The 17,768-nt window shown below is 42.8% G+C and overlaps 1 protein-coding gene across 5 annotated transcripts in view; it reads left to right on the forward strand.

The window, feature by feature from the left end:
• HDAC8 (histone deacetylase 8) overlaps positions 1-17,768 on the forward strand; it is a 221,499-nt gene that overhangs the window by 80,055 nt on the left and 123,676 nt on the right. For all 5 annotated transcript variants that reach the window (XM_033946322.1, XM_033946321.1, XM_033946319.1 and 2 more), the window contains one exon: positions 11,610-11,782. In XM_033946322.1, the coding sequence (XP_033802213.1) occupies positions 11,610-11,782 (173 nt within the window). The remainder of the gene's footprint in view (positions 1-11,609; positions 11,783-17,768) is intronic.

Genomic DNA, 17,768 nt, shown 5'->3' on the forward strand with positions numbered 1-17,768 from the left:
ACATGAGGCAAGTAAACCAAACATTCATCAGCCACTGAGTGACTGGCCTCTTAATATAAAGAGAAGAGAAGCACAAACCTAACTTATTAAGGCATTTTCTCTAGAACAAGCTGGTAAATCAAGTTGAAGGACATTTTTTTGTTGTTTATTTATTCAATTTTCTATACCGTTCTCCCAGGAGAGCTCAGAACGGTTTACATGAGTTTATTCAGGTACTCAAGCATTTTTCCCTGTCTGTCCCGGTGGGCTCACAATCTGTCTAATGTACCTGGGGCAATGGGGGGATTAAGTGACTTGCCCAGGGTCACAAAGAGCAGCATGAGTTTGAACCCACAACCCCAGGGTACTGAGGCTTTAACCATTGCGCCACACATTGTTTCTGACAAATTATATCTCTTACCTACTTCCCTGGAGAATGATATGTTCGCTGGTAAATCAAGCTGAAGGACATTGTTTCTGGCAAATGATATCTCTTATCTACTTCCCTGGATAAGGTACGCGCGCCTAGGCCATTAGCTCAGCTTACAAGTCTCGTGTTCCTCTAAGTGGCTCATGGCCGCCTCTGAGCGGGGCTGGAAGAGGAGGGGAAAGAAAGGCCAGTGGCAGCACCTGCCCATGGATAGTGTGCACCTGTGTGCACTGTATCACTGTACTAAACAATCACACCAGAAGTGAACAGTTCTCTGCACATTTATCTCTTGTGAAAGGAAGTGGTAATTAAAAAGAGGAGGGGAGCTGTGTGAACTTCAAAACTGATTTATTAGTCGGAGGCTCCCGCTCCTCTTTGCGGTGCTGATGGAAAGCTGGGAAGTCATTCAAACGAGGAACTGCTCCCGAAAGCGGGCAAGGGTTGTGTACGGATTCTGGCAGAGAACATGCACAGTAAACGAGGCTTACCTTCTCCTCTGGCATTCTCTTTTCCTGGTAGAACTGTGTAGCACCGGGCTTCCTTTTTGTTAGAATGTCATTTGTTTGTAGTTTAGAGCAGAAAAGTTAAAGGCGGAGGAAGGGCAGTCTGAGCTTTTCAAAGTGTGAAAGGAAACAAGGGTGGGAAGGAAGCAGTGAAAGCTGGGTTTGAGCAGCTGCATGGTTATCTTTTTGTGGTGGTGGTGGGGTTCTCTGGTTCCCTGATGCCCGGGTTTCTCCCCTGCTCCCCCTATGTCTCTCTCCACTCTTCCTCCATCTGCACGTTTGCTCCTTCTTTTCCAGCCTATGGACTCATCACGTTCTCGTTACAGCCTAGAGATGTGTAGTTCATGGTCAGCCACGTTCTGTCTCTGCTCCGAACTAATCTGGCAAGGTCACTGAATTGGGAGGCTGATTTAAAAAATTAAAAAAAAGTAATTGATTCGAATCGATTCACCCGAAGTGAATCGGTGAATCGATTCGAATCAGAAACCATGCAGCACTAGTGCAGTCAGTCTTCTCTCAGTCTCCAGCAGGTGGAGATGGTAAGCCTGTGCAGTATTTTCTGGTTTAATGTAGGGCTGTTGGATTTTGTTTAAATTGGCCTTCTTGTCCCTGTTTGTGGTGCGGGATTGAGCTTGGGGAGGGGACCCTTTTGGGGGTCCATCCAACCTCGAGGGTGCCACACTTGACTGGTCGAGTCCCTCCCCCCATTTCCCCCACCTCCCCCAATTTTTATTTTAGAGGTGCCTCAGCTGTAAGCCTTGCCACCAAATAAAGACAAGGCATATAGCTTAGAGAGCCAGTGGGGTCTGTTCAATTGTAAATTAAAGTTGTATTGGAAAAAAAAAGTCTGAGGCAGTGCCGGTCTGAAGGGAAGCCTTCAATCAAGTTTAATTGGCTTTTATTACTAGCCAGCATGTTTCTTTGTTCCTATAGTGGTTTTCGCAATGACACTTCCAAGTTGATTTTGCAGCATTTTTAGCGAGCTGGTGCCAACCTTTTGGAACAACTAATTACTGTTAATGCATATGGTTACACCACTATGAACCTGAGACAAAACAACATTCCATGGAATGGCGTCACTCAGGTTCTCCAAGACTAAGGAGATTTAAGACCCCAAAATTCAGCAGGAAAAGTCATGACCATAGTGCTTTGTGATCAGGAAGATGTTGTAATGACTGACTGTCTTCCAAATTAATGCAGAATATTACTGTAACTTGCTTTGCAGATTAAAGGAGGCAATGAAAGAAAAAAGCAGCTGAATGCTGCGGAAAGGAGTTCTCTTTTTGAAAGACAATGTACCTTCTCACACGGCTGGCAAAACAGTGGATGTTTTGATACAGTTGGTGTTTCAGTGCATAGACCATCCATCCTATTCATCAGATCTGGCTTCATCTATTTTTTGTTTCCAAACCTTAAAAGAGTTTGAAAATGTGACAATTTTTGAGTGATTTGGAGGAGATTGCCAAAGCGGAGCAGTATTTCAATGACCAGATATCAGAGTATCTTTTGGAAGGGTTATAGAAACTTCAGACAGAATATGCTAAGTGTTTTGAACTTATAGGTGAATATGTGGAAATAACTTGTAAGTTTCATGGCTCCACCTCATTCCCTTCTTGGTTGGGCTGAGAACCTTTCAGCACCTCCTCATCTTTCAAATCCATGAGAGGTTAATGTAGCTGGTTTTAAGAAAGGTTTGTACAGTTTCCTGGAGGAAATGTCCATAGTCTTGTTATTGAGACAGACATGGGGGAAGCTGCTGCTTTCTCTGGATTGGTAGCATGGAATGTTGCTACTATTTGGATTTTTGCCAGGTACTAGTGACCTGGATTGCCCATCATGAAGATGGGCTACTGAGCTAGATGGATCATTGGTCTGATCCAGTAAGGCTATTCTTTTATTCTTATGTACCTTTTGTGCCCATGGTACTATCAAAGATTAAATCCTTTTTTCCAGAGTGTGTAAACATAATTCCTCAAATGGTGGTTTGTGGGTTTTTTCCTCCAAGATCTCTTTACTCTCTTGGAATAAAGATAATGTCTGAGTTGATGATAGCAAACACTCTATTAAATATACATCTCTGACAAGCCTCTATTAAATATACATCTCTGACAATAAGGAAGGGTCACATAAGAATTGCCGCTGCTGGGTCAGACCAGTGGTCCATCGTGCCTAGCAGTCCGCTCACGCGGCGGCCCTCTGGTCAAAGACCAGCGCCCTAACTGAGACTAGCCCTACATTCATACGTTCTGGTCACAGTTTCTCTTGGTCAAGAAATTGGCCAGTTCTACAAAGCCCCATAGTTTCCCATGACTAGAAAATTTGATGAGAATACCAAATTAAACCTGATTGGAGTGTGCAGGGAGTCATTTTCTTGATCCATAGAAACATAGAAACATAGAAAGATGACGGCAGAAAAGGGCTACAGCCCACCAAGTCTGCCCACTCTACTGACCCACCCCATTAAGTCTGAGTGCTAATGACCCAGCTCCTTAACTTGACCCTCGCAGGGATCCCACGTGGATGTCCCATTTATTCTTAAAGTCGAGCACGCTAGTGGCTCTGATCACCTGCTCCGGAAGTTTGTTCCACTGATCCACCACCCTTTCTGTGAAGAAATACTTCCTGGTGTCACCACCAAATTTCCCTCCTCTGAGTTTGAGCGGGTGCCCCCTTGTGACCGAGGGTCCCTTGGGAAAGAATATGTCATTTTCCACCTCGACACGACCTGTGACGTACTTAAATGTCTCTATCATGTCACCCCTTTCCCTGCGCTCTTCTAGAGTATAGAGCTGCAATTTGCCCAGTCTTTCTTCGTATGAGAGACCCTTGAGTCCGGAGACCATCCTAGTGGCCATCCGCTGGACCGACTCAGCTCGAAGCACATCTTTACGGTAATGTGGCCTCCAGAATTGCACACAGTATTCCAGATGAGGTCTCACCATGGTTCTGTAAAGTGGCATTATGACTTCAGGTTTGCGGCTAACGAAGCTTCTATTGATACATCCCATCATTTGCCTTGCCTTGGATGAGGCCTTCTCTACCTGTTTGGCAGCCTTCATGTCTGCACTGATGATTACTCCCAAGTCCCGTTCTTCTGAAGTCCTAGCTAGTGTTTCTCCATTCAAGGTGTATGTTCTGCATGGATTTCTGCTGCCGAGATGCATGACCTTACACTTCTTAGCATTGAAACCCAGCTGCCATATCGAGGACCAGTTTTCCAACGTGATCAGATCATGCGTCATGCTATCCTTGAGGTTGCTTTCGCTTACTGTATTACACAGTTTGGCATCGTCGGCAAACAGTGCTACTTTACCCTGAAGCCCTCGGGTCAAGTCCCTTATGTATATGTTGAAAAGGGATGGTCCCAGGACTGAGCCTTGCGGCACTCCGCTGGTCACCTCCGAGGTCTCAGAGAGGGTGCCGTTGACCATCACCCTCTGAAGTCTTCCACTCAGCCAATCATTGACCCATGCAGTTAGTTTCTCACCTAACCCCATCGATTTCATCTTGTTTAATAGTCTACGGTGTGGGACACTGTCAAAAGCTTTACTGAAATCCAAGTACACTATGTCCAGAGACTCTCCCGAGTCTAGCTTTCCTGTCACCCAATCAAAGAAGCTGATAAGATTGGATTGGCATGACCTGCCCCTAGTGAATCCATGTTGGCAGGGATCCCTTAGATTCCCCTCATCCAATATCGTGTCTAATTTACCTTTAAGTAGAGTTTCCATGAGTTTACATACTATTGATGTATAGATCTATATTTCCCCCAAATTTATAAAATATGTGACACAAAGTACTCCTTTTACAAAGGCGTGGTAGCGATTCCCATGCAGCAAATTCAATGAAGCCCATTCAGTTTCTATGGGGTTCATCACATTTGCCGTGCTGAGAATCACTACCATGGCTTTGTAAATGGGGCCCAAATGGATTTGCTATATTCCTTCTGTCTCTATAATTTCCTGACATAAGAGGCTAGCACTCTTGTAGTTGCAGCCTGTTTGGTCTGCATCCTGGCCTTGGGCCACACTTTCTGTTCCTCTTTTGCAGCTCTGAGCTGGGCAGTTGCATAATTCCTTCTAAAATTGGGGACCCCCAAGACCACTGGAATGATACATTACCCTATATGTTATCTTAGGTGATCTACGCTTCCAAGTGACACTTTTTTCTGCAGCACATTAAGGGTATGTTCCAGATTTGGTTAGGGAAATGTAGTGGGGAAAAGTTACCATATTTATACTGGCTGTGCACCCCAGCCAAACCTAAGGATTAGATTAGATTAGATTTACCTTGGCTCTCCTACCTAGATCCAATCCTAGATTTTCAAGAAGGGTGGATTAGTTATGCTGGTAGTTTGTTGTAGTTTGAACTATCACATATGTCACACTCTCCTTATAGGCCATCAGTTTGCAAGCTTCTGGTTTTTTAAATACTGCACAAGCTTATCTGTGAGTATCATTTGCAGGATGTGAGATTTCATAATCATTTTAAACCCAGCTAACTTCTCATACTCCTTTACCAGGTCAACAGGTATAAAGATAAATTTTGGTAATATGACTGGGGTTCTATTAACAGGGGTAACTAAGTTCAGACAGCTACTATTTAAGTGACAGATAGCACCCCTGCCACAGCCCCCTACACAGTGGGAAAAATTAACTATCCTCTACTCACCTTCATGCATACTCATGGATCTTCATAAATAGCTGGATCTAAGCACAATGGTTTGGTCCAGACCCCATCTTTCTAATATAAGTTAAACATAAATGTCCAAGCCATTCCCTCAAACATTTTTTTCTGCATCTGCTTGCCATCCAGAAATGAAGCCTGATTGATTTTCATGAATCAGGTGATTGATCTCACCATTCAGCCTATCTTCAAGTATCTTAGCCAGTACCTTTGTGTTTCTATTGATAAAGGGTATCAGGCAGTAAAATCTGCAATCTATTGAGTCTTTGTCTTCCAAAAGAATTAATATAATACTTGTCAATCACACAGCATATGTCAGTTTCCACTCATGCAAAATTGAGTTATAGATACTAAAGATCCTGCTAAGAGGTTTACAGACAACTTACAAAAACGTGCAATGTAACCATCTAATCCTTGTGCTTATCAGATTTTAACAGCTTTATAGCTAGAGCACTTCCTTAATTCTAATCTCCCAATCTAATCCTTCTGCTTTGTACACTGTTAAGGAAGCCAGAGGAACTGATGTAAAATAACTATCTATGACAGGGGTCTCCAAAGTCCCTCCTCGAGGGCCGAATCCAGTCAGGTTTTCGGGATTTCCCCAATGAATATGCATTGAAAGCAGTACATGCACATAGATCTCTTGCATATTCATTGGGGAAATCCCGAAAACCTGACTGGATTTGGCCCTCGAGGAGGGACTTTGGAGACCCCTGATCTATGAGAACAGTTTTATAATTGGCACCTTCTGTTAGGTATGCCAATGCCACATGCTAAGTGCTTATTCTATAATGGCACCTATGCACCAAGATACCATAACAGAATACTAGCATACACTTGAAGAAGTGTGCCATTATTTAGGTGTGACTATGCCAAGTGAAGAAATACATTTAAAACAAGTCAGAGAAAGTTATAATAGCATTTTTCACAGCTGGGTTTTAAAAAAAATTGTTTGGACAAATTCCTAGATGTTAAAGTCCATAAACTTTTATTAAGGTAGACCTAGAGAAAGCTACTGCTTACTCTGAGGAGTAAGTGCAATAGAATCTTGCTACTTTTTGGGATCCTGCCAGGTGCTTATGGCCTGGATTGGCCACTGTTGGAAACAGAATGCTGGTCTAGATGGATCCATAGGGCTGGCTTAACCTATGGAGCAGGTGAGGCTCTGGCCCAGGGCACCAAACACCTGGGACCATGATGTCATCGGCCCATAAATTAAGTAATAGGGTTCGACTTGAATATTGTCCTCCCTCCTCTAATGCTATTGGCTGATCCCAACAGGATGTGGCTTCATAGGCCAGCTGCCATGAGGGGGGAAGGGCCAGTGTCAGCATCAGAGGAGGAAGGAAGGAAGTGCAACACTTCCTTCCCTCCTGACACTGCTGCTTGATATTGACACTGGCCCTCCTTCCTTGCGGCAGCTAGCCTGTGAAGCCTCATCCAAGTTTATTAAAATTTTACTACCCTGCATCTAGGGAAGAACCTTTAGGGCAGTTTACAATTGTAAGTACATTTAAAGTATATACAATAAAATTATGGTTAGAACAAAACGAAAGACACGACATAAAGGTCAGGAGGAAGAACTATATAATATAATAGAAAAGTAAGGCGGGAAAATACATTAGGGAATTTTCCATTTTACACGATGCCGCCAGTGTTGTATGTTAAAGGGGAAATTAATATGCTTCTGCAAAAAAATGTTTTCAGCTCTGCTTTAAACTTATCGATGGAGGTTAATGATTGTAGCGATAGAGGTAATAAATTCCACAACTTTGGACCTTTTAACAGAAGATTGTGTCCCTAACATATTTGTGAACTATTTCCCTATTGGATGGAATGGTAAAAATTAGTTTATTAGCTGATCTTAAATTCCTAACAGATGTATATGGAGTCAACTGGTGTGCTAGGTAAAGTGGTTCTTCTGTGATTAACACCTTAAAGGTTATTAAGTGTAATTTGTAAGTAATATGATGTTTGACTGGAAACTAATGGGCTTCCTTCAGGCTAGGTGTGATATGATGAAATTTATAGTGATTATGGATACACTTCTCCTTCCCTATTCGCGGGGGTTAGGGGCAGAGCCGGCTCGCAAATAGGGAAAAATTGCGAATAACTTTTGGCTGGCTCTGACCCACACCCTGACCTTACCTGGTGGTCTAGCGGTGACGCGGGGCAGGAGCGATCTTCCTATACTCCTGCCCCATGCAGAGCTGTGCTGCTGAGTTCCCGTGGTCTCACAAGACTACAACAGGAACTCCCTGCCCCTCGTCATTGCTAGACCACCAGGTAAGGTCCATTCTCTGATTGCCCCCCCGCCACCTCCGATGGCCCCCACTCCGCCTCTGATCACCCCCCCCCCCTCCCCGCCGCCTCTGATTGCCTCCCTCCAAGTCCCAGGGCTGGGTTTTTTTGCGATGACAACGAGCAATTCTCGGGGGCCTGGGGAAAAACCGTGGATAATCGAAACCATGAACATCGAAACCGCGAATGGGGAGGGGGAAGTGTTGTCTTAATGGTCGTGTTATCTATGATCTGAAGTCTATCCTGGGATAAGCCAGCATATAGAGAGTTACAAGAATTTATTTGTTGAATCACTAATAAATGCACAAAAATATTTAATGCTTCTGGGAACAGTAAAGAACATATAGATATAATAATTTATACAATGAATTCCTAACTACCCTTGAGATATGCAAATAGTATGTTAATTTAGAATCTAGAATCACACCCAGAATTTTAGTGTTTGTTACAAGTGAGATCGGTGAATTTCCCAGTTTTATCTGTGATGACAGAACTATTGGGTCACGCGGAGAAAAATATCATTGATGTTGATTTACCTGGATTTAGTTTTAATCTTCGAATGTACAACCAGTTCATAATATGACTAAGATTTTTGTTCAGAATGGTAATTTCTTATGTTGAACCTGATTCAAAGTTGTATAGAATCTGAATATTATCAGCATATACGAACATTGTGAAACCTAGTGACTGTGCCAATGTCAATAGCGGTGCTAAATAAATGTTAAACAGAAGCTGTGATAAAATTGACCCCATCATCTCCATAATATGATGCTTGTCTCGCCATCCTCTTCTCTCATTTTATTCATTGGCTGCCTGTCTTCTCTCCCATTCCTCACCAGTATATCAGACACATGCTGGTGTTAGCTAGGGCCAGCTACCCTCATCTGCAGGCAGCCCCCTCAGCTCAGTGAAAGCAGCTAAAGCAGACTGAGCCTGCTTTTAAGGATTGCATTTCAGTGTTAAGATGCCTGATTTCAAACAGATGCCTTGTGTGTTTTGGAGGAAGGCACTGCAGTTTAATTTACCTCTCCCCTTCCCATAGCTTCGATTACAAGTTTATCTACTGTCTTCAGCATAAGAAGTTAATGAAGCTGTTGCATGACAAGTAGTGCTTTTGGCAGAAGCTGGTTGCCAAACTGCATGCCAATAATAGACTTGGGTGAACAGTAGTATATTATTGTAGCTGATAGCTTCATATGCTAGTTTCCAAACAAAGAAGCTTATAAATTAGCTTTATTTTTTCTTAAATAAATATCTCAAGATATTAAATACTTAGGTTTCATTAGATAGCTACCTCCATGGCCTAATTTCTTTTGGATCTGATCCTCTGTAACTCCTGGTGCACATCCCCAAAGGGATGAAGAAAAATGGATAGTATCAACGGTGGCTAGTTTCTGTCAGGCAAGAAACCTTTTTGTCCCTTAATTAAAATTAAGGAGTGTTGCATTATCAAAAGGTATTGGAAATGCAAATCACAATATCTTGGAGAAAATATTCAAACAGGTATGGTTTGATTATGTAGAGCTATCACCCATGTTTATTGTGTCATTGGTACTTTGCTGAACATTAGATTGTTGCTATTGTGAGTTGCTAGCATCAGTAGAATTCCTTAATACAACCATAAATGGTTATTAGGCAGCATCCCTTCCATCCTCTTCCTTGTCCTGGTTACCCTGTGCTGCTTTCTGTTTGGCCTTTGAATAACAGTAGAGCCTACCAGTGCTTTTTTATTTTTCTAGGAAAAAAGATGCTAGTACTCTTACAGAGCCAACCTTAGGAGGTGGAGTGACTGCTTTATGGTTCCACCCCCAGAGTAGCCACATCTCCTTGATACCAGCACAAAACAGGATGATATATTTTTTAAAAAACCAAAACTTTGCAAATACTGAATGCTCAAAACAATTAATGCAGTTAAATTATATAGCCTGCAAAATAATAACCTTTGAATCTGTTCACATAACCATCAAGGAATTAAATGTAAATCCATGGTGTAGCCCCTCCCCCTTCTCCCTCCCCCCCTAAAAAAAAAATGGAGGTATTATCTTCTGCTTTGGCTGGCAGGGGTTCCCAAGCCTCACTAGGGGAATCCCTCTTCTACCCAAAGCTGGCAGGTGGCAACACTATTCCTAGGCCGAAGACCCCTATTCCCCCCAACCCCCATATGCTTGATTTTTGTGAAACTGAACATGCACAAGGGAGGTCTGCCACCTGCACATGAATGAAAAACGAGCATGCGCAAGGGATGAGCCTCTCCTATGTATGCTTAGTTTTATAAAAATTAAGTATGTGTGGGGGTGGGGGACATTGTGTGGTGGTGACCCTGGAAAAGCACCACCAACTTCCAGGCTTTAAGTGGAGGAGGGCTTCCACTGGAAGAACTTAGGGACCCTCACCGGCTCAGTTATGTGGGTTCGGGGGATTTTGTGTCCCCCTAATCCAAGGTTTGGCAAAGTGGCTCACATAAACACTCTTCCCTCCATTCATATGAATTTTTCTAGTCTCTTCACTTTCCCTCTTCTCTTGTCTTTCTCCCCCCAGCTGTCATACAGTCTATCCTCTTTTCTCTGTCTCCCCTGCTCCCGCCATCCAGCATTGTCCTGTTCATCCATTTGTCTCTATCCCTGTCATGTGGCATTGTCCCCTTCATGCACTATTCAGTATTAATCTATCTCCCCCATGTAGTAGTGTTCTTGTCTTTCTCTTTTCTTCCATACCATATTGCCTATTTCTCATATTTCATATTGTAAATAGTAAATGATGAAACAATCACTTAACTTCTGTGTAATCAAACTGCATAGACACCTTTCCCGATGTGAAATCATGTTTCACCCACTTCTTCAGGGTCGAGGTGTTGCATGTCACCCATCTTAAAAAAAGAAAAGTATACTGAAACAAGAAAAGTTTTGGAAAAGGGCAACAAAATAACAAAAGGGGATGGAATAGCTTCCTTGGGCAGAAAGGCTCCTCAGTTTGAAGAGAGAGGACTAAAAGAAGTATAAATGGAGATAAATAGGGAACTCTTATTTATCTGAGAAGTAGAAGACACCTAATGAAATCAGCTAGTAGCAAGTTTAAAATAAATTGGAGAAGGTATATTTTCATTCATTCCACAATCAAGCTGTGAACTTTATTGGTAGATGATTATGTCATGCAGTTAGTACAGCTAGGTTTAAAAGGGGGTTCAAAAAGTTCCTAGAAGAAAAATTCATAAACAGTTATTAGTCAAGTTGACTTGAGAGAAGCCACATTTATCACTGAGTGTGAGCAACAAAGTCTGGATATATTCTTTTGGATCTGGATAGGGACTTCATACTAAATCTTGCTGATTGACCACTACCAGACGGGAAGCTGGGTTAAATGGACTTTTGATCTGACTCAAAATGGCATTTATTAGGTTCTAAGGCCTCAGAGGAATCACAACAGGGATGGTAAAATGAGTACACATAATCAACTTTAGCTTTGGAACAATGTTTGAAATACAGAGAACTTCCTATATTTGTACTCTTATTGCTCCTCCAGGAAGTTTATAAGAATTTGTAAAAATGTTCAGCACAGACACTAGGTGAACATCATTGGGTGCCATACCTTGTGTATAAGGAGACAGAGTCATCCAAGAGGGAAAAGAGTGCTGAATAATAATTTAATTAGTATATGTACCATTTCATTTAAATGAGATTCACATTTGACGGTGCTTTAACTTTCTTTCACAGTGTTTTGAAGGAGGTGTACAGGGCGTTCAATCCTGAAGCAATAGTCCTTCAGCTGGGAGCAGATACTGTAGCTGGAGACCCCATGTGCTCGTTCAATATGACTCCTGAGGGTATTAGCAAGTGCCTAAAATATGTGCTACAGTGGCAATTGGCAACTCTTATTCTCGGAGGAGGTGAGTACAGGTGGTGTGTATTAAATAGGGTTGTCCCACAGCTTAACAGGGCTATGCCTTTGTAACGAGAGATCTGGGATTGGGGAAGCCAATGTGCTATAACTTTGATTTAAACAATTTTCTGGGCTGGTTTGCTGTCACTTAGAGGAACTTTTGCAGGATTCATTTTATATTTATTTGTAACTTTTGCAAATCGAAACAACAAAGTTAGCTCTAAAATCAATTCAGAAGGACAATCCAGTCTTGAAAATTTGATCTTGTCTGTTTTGCTGTTTCATTAATGTTGTATATATTCATGTTTCCATGTAGCCTCCTTGGTGGTATCTCTTCAAACTCAGGAGTCACATTTTTTTGGCAAAACACTAAAAATCCTATAATGTCCTCTTTAGAGATGATGGCATGTTGGTGCCCCTTAACAACTCCTGACCCCTCCTTTAAACTGTGCCAAGTATGGTACACCTCAAATGATCAACAGATGAGTAATAGCATTAGAGTGAGGGTCCACCAAAAGGTAGGCTATGTAACAGAAAATAGTTTGGAAAGTATGGGAGCATGGGTGATACACAGTGCTTTTATAGCAAAGATTTCTTATGTATTCATTATATTATGTTCCGTGACCTACTTTAGATCAAACAATATCTAATGAAAGAGGTATTCAAATCCAGCATAGCTTAATGTAAAGTGCATCCAGGTACAATGTATGCAACTTATTCTAGCAGGGCTGGTGACATTCACATTTCCTATGAGCAAGGGGGTGTCAAGCATTATACAATGAGAACATCTGCTGATTGATTTAGGAGGGCACTTGTGCTAGGTCCTCGAGTGAATCACATTCTCTGGTTGTTATCTAGCTGGAAGACTGTCATGACAGTGGCTGGGCTAAAAGGAAGAAAGAAGAGCCCCTCAGTAGCTGTGAATTTTAGCTTATTGCAATTTGGACTCATTTGGGGCAAGTTCCAGTCAAGCAGGTTCACTACATGCAGTCCCCAGGTTAAGAACGAGTTCCGTTTTTTGAACCATTCTTATGTTGAATTTATATGTAACTCGGATTCTGTACGGTACACAGTCTATAAAAGCATTAAAGAAACAGTCCTCAAATGAAAGTACTGTAGTTTAAATAGAAGGAAAAGATAGGAGGTTTACACTTATTTTTGTTCTTCAGTCCCACTGTTCCCTCTCTACCACCACATCCAATATTTCTCCCTCTCATCTCTCTCTTCCCCAAGCATCTGTACCGTATGCCTCTCCCACTACCCTGTCCAATATTTATTTCTCCCTCCTTATGCCCAACAATTCACCTGCTTTCTTCATTTCCTCATGTGCACCTTCTCTCTTTCCCTCTCACTTAGACACCCGTGCCCAACAATTCTCCCTTTCTATTCCCTTCCCACCTCAGCATCTCTTTCCCTCACATCCTCCATTCTTCCATCCTATATCCCAAGATCATGCTCCCCTCCCTCACTCCATTCTGTGTCCCATATTCATGCTGCCTCCCTTCCTCCTTTCTTTCATCCTTTGTCTGAAGTTTGTGCCCCCTCCCTTCCTTATGTGTCCCAATGCGATCCTGCTTCTCCCTTCTTTTGCCAATGCAGTTCCTCTTCCTTCCATGTCCCAGCGCACCCCTCGTCATCCCCCTCCATGCCACGTCCCAAATTTGTGCCTCCTGCGTTTACCTCCTCCCAGCCGCACTTCTCTTGGCAAAGCTGGGCGGTGGCTTCTGCACATGGTCCGCTGGTCTTCGCAAAGCCGCGGTCAGCGGCTTTTGCACGTGGTTCACTGATCCGTAAGTCTTCCGTCTGGTGTCATGAAGTTAGAGATGGGAACAGAGGGGCGATGCTGGACACAGTAGATGGAGATAGAGGACACAGGTAATGCTGAGCACAAAGAGAGGGATAGGGACACATGGGGAAATGCAGGATAGAAAAATACACACACACACAGATGGAAGGGTGGGATCAGGATACTGAGTGGGCAGATACTGAAACTGGAGGATGGATAGGAACAGAAACAGAGAGGGGAGATGTTAATATGGGTAAGGATGCAGGAGGAGGATGGTGGACATGGAGAGAGAAGAAATGTCAGATTGTCAGGAGACATTACAAAAACAAGAAAAATGATAGAGAAACGCATAAAAGAAACACTGAAACCAAAGCGAATAGAAAAATAAAATAGACAACAAAGGCACTGGCCCAGTGGAAACTTCAGCTCCCAGGATGCACTGGGCTTAGCAGTTTGAGAAGCCCACAAAGCTGTTCAGACTCAGCTGATTGAAATGGAGGTATCTAAGAATAAAATGGTGAAGGAACTGAATAGTGAAGGAACCTCAGAGCAAGGAATGTGTGGCGCAGTGGTTGGATCTACAGCCTCAGCACCCTGGGGTTGTGGGTTCAAACCCCGCGCTGCTCCTTGTGACCCTGGGCAAGTCACTTAATCCTCCATAGTCCCAGGTACGTTAGATAGATTGTGAGCCCACCGGGACAGAGAGGGAAAATGCTTGAGTACCTGATTGTAAAACCGCTTAGATAACCTTGATAGGCGGTATATAAAATCCTAATAAACTTGAAACTTGAAACTATTGCCTCAAAAGTTAAAGGAACAAATCTGCCTTGTAACAGTCCAGATGAATGACTATCAGGCCAAAGCAGAGGCTGCAGCAGGAGTTGGCAGCAACAGTGCCAGGCTGGCAGTATACTTGACTGCAGGATTAGCTAGATGAAGCAGTACAAAACTGTGAGGCAATGAAAGCCAAGGCAAAGGAGCTAGAAGAGCTGAATGGCAAGCTCCAAAGGAAGTCACAAGGGATGCACCTCTGGGAGGAGGAGGGGCAAAGATGGTTGGGAGAATCCAGCAAGAGTTCACTCAGCTAAGAAAAGAGAATGATGTGTTGTCCTAGAAGTTGGAGGAGACCCAGATTCTGCTTGCTACCAAGACTGCCGTGGGGCAGGAGTGCTAGAAGCATGTAGAAAAATTAGATGCGGAGCTGCCAGCCATTCAGGAGCAACTAAGAAAGAGACTTGCCCATCAAATGGAAGAAGAATCAGTCCAAGGTCCAGGAAAGTAGCTTCCCAACACCCTTATGGGACTGAGGTAGACTACCTGGAAAGAGAGTACCCAGGGTGACACTGAAAACCTGACAACCTCTACAGAATTTTGGAAGGAGTTAAGACAGGCATGCATGCCTGGTGATGATGTACAAGTGAAGAATGTTACAGTGGAGTTCTCAGAAAATGGATACCCCCTGGGGTTTCCTGTTCACTACTACCCTGTACTTAGGCACCAGGGTGCCAGTACATTAGCAACAGATGAGAAGGAATCTTAGTCTAAAGATGCTTCCTGGGCGGAGAAAGGAGTCGTCTCCCTAGGAGGCTTTGGGTAAAGGTGAATCAGACCCTCAAGGGATAAGGGTGACTACCAAGAAGATAATCTGTAGAAGATATTGGATGCCAAAGGAGTGACACTTTGCAAGAAACCAGAATGGGCCAAAAGAGACCTCAAAAGTTGCTTTTGGCTGCCCAGTCCTAAGAGGGCCTGGGGTGGGCTACCAGAAGGTCCTACAGTTAAAGCGAAATGTTCCTAAAGATGTGCTGATGATGGCTGATGGAGACACAGGAGGGGAAAGTCTCAGCCAGGCACAAAAGGAAAAGGCTTTGGTATGAAAGACTGGTTCCAAAGAGACGGGGAGTCAGTGGAGGACGATGCTTGGAGATAAGCTGTTCTTTGAAGAAGTCAACCTGTCCCAAGATGAGGAGTTCTGGGACCCAGTGAATAGGAGGCGGACAGCCCAGGACTGCTGAAAGACAGAAGATGTGACCGTGAAGCAGACAGACAAGCAAGCTTGCCAAATTGCAAGGCCATTGGTGGGACAGGGCACAATGGCTACAGTGCCCTGATCACATATGTAGGTGTGTAGAATTGAGAGTGAAAGGTGGGGTATGTATGATAAGTCCTGGGGCAGTCTCAGAAATTCCTGCTGAGGGAGCAGAAACTGGGTGCCCTTAGAGTGAGTATCCCTCAGCCTTTTCAGAAGAATCCCCAAGTAGAAGCAGGCGCTCAACCTGTTAGGTTTGAGCTGAGGGGGAAGATATGTAAAAGAGTCAAGAAATTCTCCCTCAGTAATGATGTTATTCTATCACTGGGCAACAGAGGATGCTGGCCCAGTAGTGCAGAAACTACAGCTCCCAGGATGATTCTCAGACAGGGAGGAGAATATATCCATGAGCTTGGAATCAGTTCAGAGAGGTCCCTGAAAGAGAAGAGAATTTCTGATTTTTCCCTAGATACCAGCTGTAGGCAGAGCAGTGGGAAAAGGACTGATGCCTGTACTGCTTGGCTGAGGTAAGCCAAGCTAGCTTTATGTTAAAGTGTGAGGAAAATTTTGTTCATATGAGACTGTGTCCTAACATCTACCTTCTAGCACATCATGTGCTAATATATTAGGTTTTGACAATGCACATTTCTGATATTTTGAATTTTAGTTTCAATTTCTCTAGTTTTACCCCACACGATGGACAAAACACAAAACTAGACAACTGCATGGAAAGTTTCAGACATAGGATAAAATCACAACTTTCCAGCAAATGAAAGAAAATTCTGTAGAACCTTTCCCCACCAGAACAAGCTGCCATAAAAAGCCTACAAAATGATCAAAACATAGTCATCAAACCTGCAGACAAAGGCGTGTCTGTAGAAACTATAAATACACACAACTACATTGAAGGAGGTCACAGATAGCTCACAGAAAACACATACTATAGGAAACTGACTGAAGAACCCACACAAAAAATACTAAACTGTTAAAAAAACAAACCAAAAACCAACCCTTCATCAAAACAGTTCCAAAGCAAGTACATCCGTATTTAAAGAAACTCATACCTCTTTGGGCACATTCTACATGCTACCAAAAATCCATAAACCTAGGAACCCTGGTAGACCAATCTTATCTTGGTATTGGCACACTCACAGAGGAACTGTCTGGATTTATAGAGGGAATTCTTAAACCCATAAGGCAGTGTATTGCAAACTGTGTGCTGTGGTGAGATTCTGGGTGTGTCGTGAGATGCCAGCAAGGAGGAGAGGCACCAGCGCCGGTTGATTGCTTACAGGATGTGCCAAGGCAACTGTCACTTTACCATGCCTTTCACTTATAGGTAGTTTTGCATGCAGCCACAATATCACACCACCATGTCAGCAGTTTGAAGAGTAGTTTTATTATTATGACCTTGGCACAGACATATTCATTATGATAATGACTAATCTAACCATACAATGTCTTCCTCTTCCTCATAGAGATACATAACATGAACACATAGCATATGACATCATAACTGACATCATAGGATAGTTGATATACACTCAGAAAAATACTTATACTTTCTTCTGATACAGCATAAGAACATAAGTATTGCCATACCAGCACAGACCAAAGATCCATGAAGCCCAGTATCCTGTTTCCAACAGTGGCCAACCCAGGTCCCAAGTGCCTAACTAGATCCCAAGTAGTAAAACATATTTTATGCTGCTTATCCTAGGAATAAGCAGTGGAATTATCCAAGCCATCTCAATAATGGCCTAGTGACTTCTCTTTTAGGAAATTATCCAAAACTTTTTAAAATCTTGCTAAGTTAACTGATTTCACCACATTCTCCAGCAACAAATTTCAGATTTTAATTGCACATTGTGTGAAGAAATATTTTCTCTGGTTTGTTTTAAATCTATTACATAGTAGCTTCATCGCATGCCCTCTAGTCCTTCTATTTTGGAAAGTGTGAACAAGCATTTACATCTTCCCTTTCCACTCCATTCAGTATTTTATAGACTTCTAACATATCACCCCTGAGCCATCTCTTCTCCAAGCTGAAGAGCCCTAGCTGATTTAGTCTTTCCTCATCCTTTTTATATTTTTGTCACCTTCTCTGTATCTTTTCTAATTCCGCTATATCTCTTTTGAGATACAGTGACCAAAATTGCACACAGTATTCGAGGTGCA

This window comes from Geotrypetes seraphini, chromosome 5 (genome assembly GCF_902459505.1).
Source record: "Geotrypetes seraphini chromosome 5, aGeoSer1.1, whole genome shotgun sequence".
NCBI classification, from domain to species: domain Eukaryota; kingdom Metazoa; phylum Chordata; class Amphibia; order Gymnophiona; family Dermophiidae; genus Geotrypetes; species Geotrypetes seraphini.